We start from the raw sequence: 10922 nt of genomic DNA on the forward strand, positions 1-10922 counted from the left end.
CTTAGAGCCTCACTAAGTTGCTGAGATTGGCTTTGAACTCATGACCCTCCTGCCTCAGCATCCAAGCTGCTGGGATTACAGACATATGCCACCATGCCCAGCTCCACAGTTCTCTCTTCTTTTTTTAAAGAGAGAGAGAGAGAGAGAGAGAGAGAGAGAGAGAGAGAGAATTTTAATATTTATTTTTTTTTAATTTTCAGCGTACACAACATATTTGTTTGTATGTGGTGCTGAGGATGGAACCCCGGCCGCACGCATGCCAGGCGAGTGCGCTACCGCTTGAGCCACATCTCCAGCCCCAGTTCTCACTTCTTAATAAAAGCTATTGTCATTTCTTTTACTTCATTCTTCCTCTTAATCAGGCCCCAAATCTCAGGCATCATCTCTCAATTCTCAAAGCCCAGGTCCACTTCCCAAACTGATTGTTCTTTCTAGCCTCAAACAGATCCAGAACCTGTGCTCCCCACCACTGCAGCATGAGCACCTTAGTCCAGACCCCATCCTGCCTCAAGAGTTCCTTCTTAGAGTCCTTCACTCATCCTATCCTAACCTCACAGCCTTCCCTATAGCCATTGCCCTGCTCTGATATGCTCAAAATGCTTCCATGAGTCTTTTGTGTTAAGTACAAGGTAATCAAACTAGATTTCAATGGGTCTGTTTTCCAAAATCAGATTCTCAGTAACCAATCATAAGAGCTCTGTATTACCTGAGTTGCATTACAAGGAAGGCCCCTCTGTTTAACCCCTTAAGGAAAGTAACTTTCTAATAACCTCTCTGCTATATGTTCTCTTCTTTCTTCTGCCCTTTTCTTCCTATAAAGCCAACCCCCTTTGCTCAGTTCATTGAACATTCATTGTTCCCAATTCTAGAATGGCAAATGAAAGCTTATTGTATCTTTAATAAGACAAAAAATGACCCCATGTCCCTAGCAAAAAGAATAGAAAGCCATATATTTAACACTGGCCTAGGAGAGCTAGGCCAGCCCAACTTTATCTCACATCATTTATAACTATGAATGGCTGAATTCTGGCTTCCCCAAAACTCACATGTTAAAGACCTAACCCCCAGTATCTCAGAATGTGGCTACTTTTGGAGATAAGTGTCTTCAAATTGGTCATTATGATTGCATGAGAACCTTGAAGGTCCTCACTCACTGGTGTCCAGTTAAGAGGAGATTAGAAACTGGCACAGAGGGAGAAGATGGTCATCTACAAGCCAATAATAGAGGCCTTGGAAAAACAACCTTGTGGAACATCTTGATATCAACTTTCAGCCTCCAGAACTAGAAGGAAATTAATTTCTGTTGTTTGCCTCCAGTCTGTGGTATTTTGTTTTTACACCAAAATCACCCAGTTTCCTTTCCCCTTATCTACTAGGTTCTGTCTCTGTGGTCTCTCTGATGTTCCACACACACCAGGAATGCTCTTGCTCAGGGCCACTGGCTGCTCCTTCCACCCAGAACTCTTCTGCAGATACATGAGGTCTCACTCCAGCTCACCTGTCACATGCTTGTGGTCTTCTCTGACCCTCCTACTATTTAAAACAGCTTCCCAACCCCATTATCACTTTCCTTCCCTACACTCTTATTTCATCAATCTCTATAACATTTCTTTGTTTGTTTATAATTTCCCTCTAACAAATAAGTAAGAAAGCCTGCTGATGTATTCTGATTTCCCTGAACCAAGAATATATGGTAAACAGAAGTAATCATATATTGAATAAATGAAAGAACTTTACCTTTTCAGGAGCAAAAGAACAGCATTTGTAGTGCTCAAATCTAAACCAGTTGTTGGTTTATCCAAAAATAAGATGGGAGGATCTGTGATCAGCTCCATTGCTATCCTGGTCCTTTTTCTTTCTCCCCTAGATAAAACCTAAAGCACAGATTATTACATTATCAGCAAGAATGGCACAGTCAGTATGATTGTTGAACAGTCCTGACAGAAATACTTTATCTCATTGTCCTAATTATTGTGAGCAACAAATAAATGAACACGGGGGAGAAGAAAGAAGTTTCTCTTAAAAGTGAATAAACTGAGGGTCAGAGCAGAGCTGCTAAGTAAGTGCCAAGACTGGATGTGAAGCCCATGCTTTGAACAGTCCTGTATGTTTTTAAGTATATTTAGGTTTAAGATAGTCTATTAGAACATGAAGAGTCATTGCCCCGACATAGTGAAATTATAGCCTAAAATGGGAGAGAAAGATAGGAGAGGAAAAGGGGAAAACTTTATGGTGATTTATTAGACTTCTAACAACTTCCCACACTGTTTTCACCAAAAGTCCCCAAGTGGACTTACCAAAAATAGGTACATTTAGAGCCAGGAAATGTTCACTATCTACACCTTTTCAGTTTCTACAAGGTTTTCCATACTGACATTGTCCATGCCATAACTGAATGCAGAATTTCTACTTTACCTTTTCAGACTTAAAAGAAGACAGGTTATTCAACAGGGCAACGGGCTTACTCATTTGAATGAGTCAATGTCATTCTGTGTGTGAGTAGTGAAGGAAGGTTTTAGGTAGGCAGAAAGTTAGAAGCAATTATGAAATTCAGAGTTCCCAAAGAGTCTCTTAACAAGATTCAAACAAGGGTGCTATTGACAATTGAACTATAAAAGACATTTGGACACAATTTGGAAAATGTGTACAAATTAACATGAACTCCATATAGATGATGATGTAAATACATTACTCATTGTGTTAGTTGATAATGGTATTAAAACAAGGAAGGCAATGTTCTGGTTTGTTGGAGATGCATAACAAGAGGTAAAATATTATATATATATATATATATATATATATATATATATATATATATATATATATATATATATATATAATTTCTATAAAATACTTCAGTAAGAAATAGCTATAGTAACTAAGGAAGAAGATATTAACAACTGAGAAGTCTAAGGGAATAGAATTAGGAATTTACTCTTCTATTAATGATTCAACAATCACGTTATAGTAAGGAGAATATCTTTTCTGTTTTAAATTAACTTTTTATAATTTATATATACAGCAGAATGCATTACAATTCTTCTTAAACATATAGAGCACAATTTTTCATATCTCTGGTTGTATACAAAGTATATTCACACCAATTTGTGTCTTTATACATGTACTTTGGATAATAATGTCTATCACATTCCACCATAATTTCTAACCCCATTCCCCCTTCCTTCCCCTCCCACCCCTCTGCCCTATCTGGAGTTTGTCTATTCCTCCCATGCTTCCCCTCCCTACCCCATTATGAATCAGCCTCCTTATATCAGACAAAACATTTGGCTTTTGTTTTGAGGGGATTGTATAATTTCACTTAGCATTATCTTCTCTAACTCTATCCATTTACCTGCAAATGCCAAAAGTAAAAAAAAAAATGAACCATGGAATTCAATTAGATTATTTGAATATAGGCAGTCAGTGACTACCTCTGCATATTTTTCCAGCAAACATAAGCAAGAAATTTAAGGCTGTGAGTGCTTAATGTTAAAGAATAGAGTAGAATCCCACAGAAGAAACTCAAAAGTCAAGTCAATAAACAGATGAAAAGCAAAGACAACTCAATCACTAAGTACACAAAAAATAAATGGTAACTAGTGGAATCCTAGGGTTATTCTTCCATAACAAATATATTTCACATGCAAGAATGTCCACAATAATACAGGAAGCATAAGCCAGTAGAACCCCAACTTTCATTGCTTCTAAGTCGGGGAGTTCTTAAGGAGGTGAACCATTTACAGTCTAAGTAGCTCATTATCACACACAGCTTCAAATGTCTGCTCAGCAATCCCTGCCTACAGACTGTTCAACTGTTCAATAGTGTTAAGTTGATGCATTCCACTCAATTTTTCTCTCTGATGCCTAAGTAGGCATTAACTGTTTGTCACACTTCACTCATTGTCACACTTGTTAACAACTGTACCTCTCAAACCTAAAGAAGCCTGGAATATAGATCTGAAAATAGGACTGGCAAAGGAAAGGAAAGAAAGGAGAGAGTGAGGTGGGGATAAGAAAACTGACAAAGAAAGGCTCCAAAAATTCTTGGTGACTATATGAATTAAAAGTAAATTATAATTTGACAAAATACAATTTTGAAAGAAAAATTAAACATACAAAGCAATAATCCTTGGATTCTTGTCATTTATCGATTCCAGAAATTCACCTCAAAAAAGTCATGGAACAAAGGCCCCAGGAGGAAGAGAAAGAAAACAGCAGTTAATAGCAGGAAGAGAAACAGGAAGAAGAAGGGTTAGTTCAAAGACATCAAATGAGCCATGACTTAACAATGAGGGTGGAAAGGGTCCTGTGAGGAACACTCCCCACACCAAACCACACTCCATTCCTAGGATACAGCCATTATTAAGAGTATTTTTCCACTTAATTTCCACCTTCATAGTATGTAAGTAGTCATTGTTCTCATCATTACAGAAAGCAGCCACTTTTGACCCCACACATTTTGGGGAACACACATTTAGGTCACAGCATCTACACAGGAGGTCATCTTTCATGGTTATGATACTATCAGGTTTTTTCACACTACCTTGGAATCTGCTACTTTATCCAGGTCTAAATCTTCAATGACTTTTTTGATCCTTTCATTTTTTTCATGATTTGTCATAGCCATTGGAAGCCGAAGAGCCGCTGAAAACTGTAAGTTTTCTCTCCCTGTCAGGGTGCCCATCACGATATCATCCTAATGCAATTTTTTTTTCATTTTTGAAATCAGAAATCAACATTTTCCCTTTACCAAAAAATGTTTTATTTTTACTTTCCATTAGGAAATTGCCAAATATATTCAAAAATAGACAGAATAATATAATAAACTCCACATCTTCAAAATTCAATTTCATTAATTATAAACTCATGATCAGTGTTGTCTCATCTATAATTTGAAGAAAATTCCAGACATCATAGTACATAGTTCTATATGTATATAAAACATAACCACAATATGATTATCATATGTAAAATTTGTTAGTGATAATATTTAATATCATTAGATTTCCATTCCGTTTTCCCTATTTCATACTTGTTTCTTTACTCTGTAATGATTTTAGATGCTTAATAATAAATCTGCTCCAGACTGGACTGACTTCTCTCTGGGGCTTTTTTTCACTAATTTTCTAAGTTGAGTGTAATTTTCCCTGTACATGTGTCTTCTTCTGTCTCATTTTAATCTCCTCAGTCATATTTCAGTATATGCAACTTAATCCATGATCTATAAAAATAACATAACCAAGGTAAAGTTCAAGCTAATAGTAAACTTTCAACTATACCAATTGCAGTGACCCACATAAAGATAGCTGCAGAGTCCAAGGAAGTCATTTTCATCCTCAATCTGCACGCCAGGTTTGAGCCCAGGTAATCATGCCCACTAGAACCAGATACAGCCAGGTTGCTTTGTACAAGTATTTGCAAACACATCTTCTAGGGAAAGGAAAAATGCTAGAAGGGTAAAAAGGACAACTGTGGACACTTGTAAATTATACACAAGCCAGAATTGATAACATTGTCCAGGGTCATTTTCCAAGTCCTCCTTGCTTTTCCATTTAACTCTTGAGATGGAAGATTATGAAAGCTGGTGGAATGAATATTGGTTATGTGAGCATGTCACATAAACAACTAGAAGCATAATAACCTGTAAGTAAAGAGTATGCTCATACAGATGAAACAAAAAAGGCAAATCTACGAATTCTTACCTGAACCACATAACCCAAATTACATTTGAAATTATCAGATTGAGGTGCTCCATTGATCAAAACATCTCCAGATAGTCCAGATGCATCTCTCCTTGCAGCTAAGATATTTAGCAACCTATAAAAGGACATATACGTTACAAATTTCTCTCCTCCATTATAGGCCATATCTCTCATATTCTGCTAAACTTAGAAAATTTACAACTCCAGAAATCTGAGGTTTAACTAAAATTATTTATATGTGCATGTGTATGCTTAAATTCTCATCATCTTTTTGTTTTTACTGTTGTTGTTGTTACAAGAAAACCCAAAGGTACATAAGCAAAGCCATGTTGGCTGATCCAGCACAGTCTTCCCAAATGAGCTTCTAGCTGTCTGAATTTGGTGGATCCAGCTCAGGCAATGTGCTTCTTTACCAAAAAAAAAAAAAAAAAAAAAAAGAATTATTGTCTTCAATTATTCCTTCAGCTCCATCTTCCCACTTTTATCATTATTCCCTTTCTCCCCTCTCCATTCACTTCTAATATGGCCAACATCACCATATCAATTGTTTAGTTATGCCCTAGTAAATTTTAAGAAGTCATCTTTAAAAATCACACGACAACTACACAGAAGTGGTTGAGACATATTTTCTGTTATACTCACAAAGATTTCCCTCGACTTTGGTGTGCCAGAATAGCATTGAGACCAGGTTTCATGATTCCACTGTAAACACAAAAGCATGATGATTTATTGTTCTACTTTAAATGCAGTACTATTTACTTAGACTGTGCAATGATACACTCAAGGAAGACTGAAGAAATTGCAGACAGAAAACAAGCACCAAATCAAAGAAAAAAGACTTATTGGTTAACAGAAGTCTAGTCTATGAAGGATATTATTAGTAGTCAATATTTATAAGAAAGATGGATCAGGTCCCTCTAAATTCCTTTCAATTATTCTTTAAACCATGATCCTTTTTGTACATCTATTCTGTTTACAATAACCTCAAAAATAAAATAAAGTACTGGGAATTAAATTAACCAAGGAAGGGAAAGACCTCTATAATGATAACTACACAATATTGAATAAAGAAACTGAAGAACTTAGAAAATAGAAAGACATCCCATATCCTTGGATAGGTAGAATTAATATTGTCCAAATGGCTATACTACCAAATGCAATAGACATATTCAATGTGTGTAGGTACCTGCATACATACACTCCCTAGGTCTGTCCATTTAGAAGGCACAGGAGCAATCACACCCGAATAGCAATGAGTGTTCAAATCGCCCAGATCATGTTTTCTCAATACCATTCTCCAAAAATAAACACTGGAGGATTCCAGGACTGGGAAGGCAAGTATACAATAAATTTGGAACTTCTTGCTATGCCAAAGAATTAAGAGTGGTGGGATGAGTTAAAAAATAAAAAATTAACCTGTCTTGAAAAATTTCCTACTGACTAAATCAGCAGCAATAGGAGTATGAAGATAAATAATACTAATGAAGCATTACAATTGAGTGTTATTGTATAGAATACAAATCCATACTAGACACTGTGGTACACTCTTGTAATCCAAAGACTCCTTATGCAGATGCAGGAGGATTGCAATTCCGAAGCCAGCCTGGAAAATTTAGCAAGATACTGTCTCAAATCAAAATATAAAAGGACTGGGGAAGTAGCTTAGTGGTATAGTAACTCTTAGTTCAGTCCCCAGTAAAGGAAATTAAAAAAAAAAATACAATCCATGAGTCTATACAGTAACCAAAATGAGAAATGATGAATGAAGATTTTTCCTATTATTGGAATGCAAATTATGAGACAATGAAAATAGGAACTCACCCTTTATCAACGATCATAGTGGTTGCTGATCCACACAGGAGTCACCATAGTGGACAGAAACTCAAGTTTAATGAAGAACAAGATTCTGGAGTAATATCAGAGTATCACCACTCATATTAATCAAGTACAAAGAGGAAAATGGTGATCTGATGGTGAAGTTTGACGGACAGCAACATAACCAGGTGATCAGTTTTAACATCACCTGGAGTGGGATGGGACTAGAAAGTACCAGGATGGACAAGACTGCAGAGACACGATGTGGTGGTTAGTCACTTATGTGGGGAACACAGTGAAGAGTGATCCTCAGGACCTCTCCTGCCTTCACTCTGAGGATACATCATTTCTTAGTTGCTTCCAGAAAACAATTGAGTGATTATACAGGACAGGAATCATCTTTCTAGAAAGTAGTACTAAAAGAACTAGGGATAAAGGTGAATCATGTGATTCACAAAAAACAGTAGTAACAATGGACACAAATGAGACACAATGATGGGAGCAACAGTGCAGTGTGGACAGTTAGGGAATCTGGTGAAAGGGTTATTCACATGCAGCTTTACATCTCAAATTATTTCAAAATAGATAACCAGACCAATTTCTCAAACAGGGTGAAGAATTTTCCTCACAATTATAGGACATCCACACATCTGCTGGAATGGAGAATTTTTTTCCATAATATTTTTTAGTGGTCAATGGACCTTTATTCTTTACTGATTTATATTTAGTGCTGAGAATTGATCCCAGTGCCTCATGCATGCAAGGCAAGCACTCTACCATTGAGCTACATACTCAGCCCTTTTTCAATAATTTTAGAATTGGTAAGAGAAAGCTCAAATGCTAGATATGGATAAAAACTAAGCAAAATAAAATTCTAAGAAAGTAGGGAAAATTAATGAATTCTCATGATCAATTTTTGTCTTACTGTCTTCTTAAACAATGAACAGAAGAGCAAAAATCCAAAGAAAAAACAAGATTCTCATGACCTTTTCTTGAAATATTGTCATAATTTTCAATAATGATAGTGCTATTCAACACAAACCAAAAATAAGATAATGAGAGTGACCCTTCACACACCAGAGACTATTTGAGTCCAGCAGATAGGAGAAAGTTTGGAAACACTGCAGCCAGAAAAATATGACCTTCTCTTGAATAAAAAAACAGAAATGTGAATAAGCATGAAAACCAACGTTTGCTATGTTTGTAACAGTAAAAACAAAATAAAAACTTCAAGACTTACTACATTTTATAAGTCTAACAAAGCACAAAACAATGGCCTCCTCCTTTGTAGAGATGCACACCACTAAGCCATAAACTCAGTGTGAACTCTTGAATAGAGGAGACCCTTAGTATACTGAGTCAGTAGTCTCCCAGGTGAAAAAGATAAGCAAGAGGAATTGGGAGTGTGGCTCATGGGGAGAATGATGACCCAGGGAGCACAAATCCCTGGGTAAAGTCTGTAATCCACACTCCTCCATGCTCCAACAATTAAAAAAATGGGGGGGGGGAGGGATAAAGTGAAGGGCAAGGTAAATATACATTCCCACAGTATGTTTGAACAGGTATTCAATATGTATGTGGTCAATCACATTACTTTCTACAAAAAATCTTGTCAGCATTTCACAAGTCAATTTTAATGAGTTAGTTTTCATGAGTCAATTTTAATTCATTAAATGGAGTCATTTTAGTCCTAGTTTAGTCAAAAGGAATGAAAGCATGTGTCTATACACCAGCACAAAGACTGAAGCACAAATGCTCACAGTAACTTATTGGTATTAGGCAAAGCCTTTGAAGCCTGAGATAGGTCATTAAAGTGGTCTTTTAAAAAGTTCATATACATACTTGATATTTGATAGTAATTTTTTCTCAACTGTTTTCCCACAAAATAGAAAGCCACTCTTCACTTTTTCCTGATAGCAGGTGTTATGGAAACTTAACACAGCCCCTTCAGGAAATGTCTTCAGGTCACTGGAGGTCATCTCAGGGAGGTCACTGTTGTTTCTTTGTAAAAATGGGATATAATCCTGGTCATTACTGGAAGACATCTTGACATATTCTGCCTTTCTGTAGAGGGGGAAACAATGTAAGTTGATAGTCCATATAAATGTGATTGTAAACCCTTGCTAATATATTTAAATCAATTCTGTTTTAAAGTGTGCTGCACTAGATTACTTTCTAATAGTCAACCCACATCACTATGATGAGAACAATCTTTGAATCCATAATTGGAGGAAAAACACCTTTGAATCCTCAATTCAATGAAACACTCAAAATTAGATGCCAAATAATTTCCTGATAATTAAAGAGTACCCAAAACTCATAATGGAGGGAAAAGACAGGTGAGTGTTTTACGTGCCTGGCGTAGTACTTGAAAACATAGTATGACACAACTTACATTGAGGGATAGCCTACACCATCATCATGTGCCACATTTTTTTTTTGAGTTTATAACATTGTTATTATGAATACAAGCTTAGTCAAGCGTCAAGCACAGGAGAAAGCTCTCTGAATTTATAATTCTAGACTTTATATTTCTGGTTGTTATGCACTTTCAATCAGCTGAGAAAGTAACATCATAATGTTTCACAATGGCAAATCATTTCCTTAATGGTCATTTAAATTCTAGCAAAGTTTTAAATTAACTATAAAAATTATTAAGTAAATCAAGCCAATAGTTAAGAAGCTCCATACTTTAAAGCAAAAACTGAATATTACATTCATAAAGTAGATTTAAAGCATTTCACTAAATAAGTTGCAAAAGACCCCTTAAAATATTTAATTAGATAAGACATTAATGTGAACTGGTCTTGTGCAAGAGGTTTGAAATATTACCTGCAACAAACCTAGCTTTGTTTTTGAAAAGCCAATGTCATCCATGAAGAAATTTCTCTCTGCCCCTAGTTCTTTCAAAAATAACAAAATGCTAAAAAAGAAATGAGTAGAAAAGTGAGGTAGTACACTCAGTCCTCAAGACTATGGGGTCAGCAAACATCAGGAAACAGAAGACTGAGAAAAGCAAAGTTATAAAGCTAACTATCAGTGATGCACAGGCATACATATTAATATTGTACTTTCCTCTAACACAGTGCTAAGGCTTTACCGAATCATAAAGGATAAAGGCATGTGGAAACTAGTCACTGGAATAAACCATGATAACCCTTTCCTTACTAGCATATTAAAATTATATCACAGAACAGAGAACTAATATGATAATGAGACAGGTAGCCCATGAAGACTACTTCTTCTATGATGAAAAGAGCCCAGGTGGGCTCTAAGACTGCACCTCTATATGAAATGACATCACTGAGTTTCTGCCTACCCTATATATGCAATAAAAATACACACACACACACACACACACACACACACACACAAAACAAACTGTATATTTCTCTCTCTTAATGA

At 36.1% G+C, this 10922-nt stretch overlaps 1 protein-coding gene across 1 annotated transcript in view; it reads right to left on the minus strand.

Annotated features, from left to right (window-relative positions):
• LOC124102942 (broad substrate specificity ATP-binding cassette transporter ABCG2-like) overlaps positions 1-9562 on the minus strand; it is a 43401-nt gene extending 33839 nt beyond the window's left edge. The window contains exons 1-5 of the mRNA XM_046459398.1: positions 9360-9562; positions 6345-6404; positions 5703-5817; positions 4544-4696; positions 1738-1874 (exon numbers count right to left, since the gene is read on the minus strand). Of these exons, the coding sequence (XP_046315354.1) occupies positions 1738-1874; positions 4544-4696; positions 5703-5817; positions 6345-6404; positions 9360-9562 (668 nt within the window). The remainder of the gene's footprint in view (positions 1-1737; positions 1875-4543; positions 4697-5702; positions 5818-6344; positions 6405-9359) is intronic.
• Positions 9563-10922: the final 1360 nt, after the last annotated feature.

The sequence above is a fragment of the Marmota monax genome, unplaced genomic scaffold, assembly GCF_021218885.2.
Source record: "Marmota monax isolate L192 unplaced genomic scaffold, Marmota_monax_Labrador192_F-V1.1 WCK01_AAM20220418_F8-fsc00478, whole genome shotgun sequence".
Taxonomy (NCBI): Eukaryota; Metazoa; Chordata; class Mammalia; order Rodentia; family Sciuridae; genus Marmota; species Marmota monax.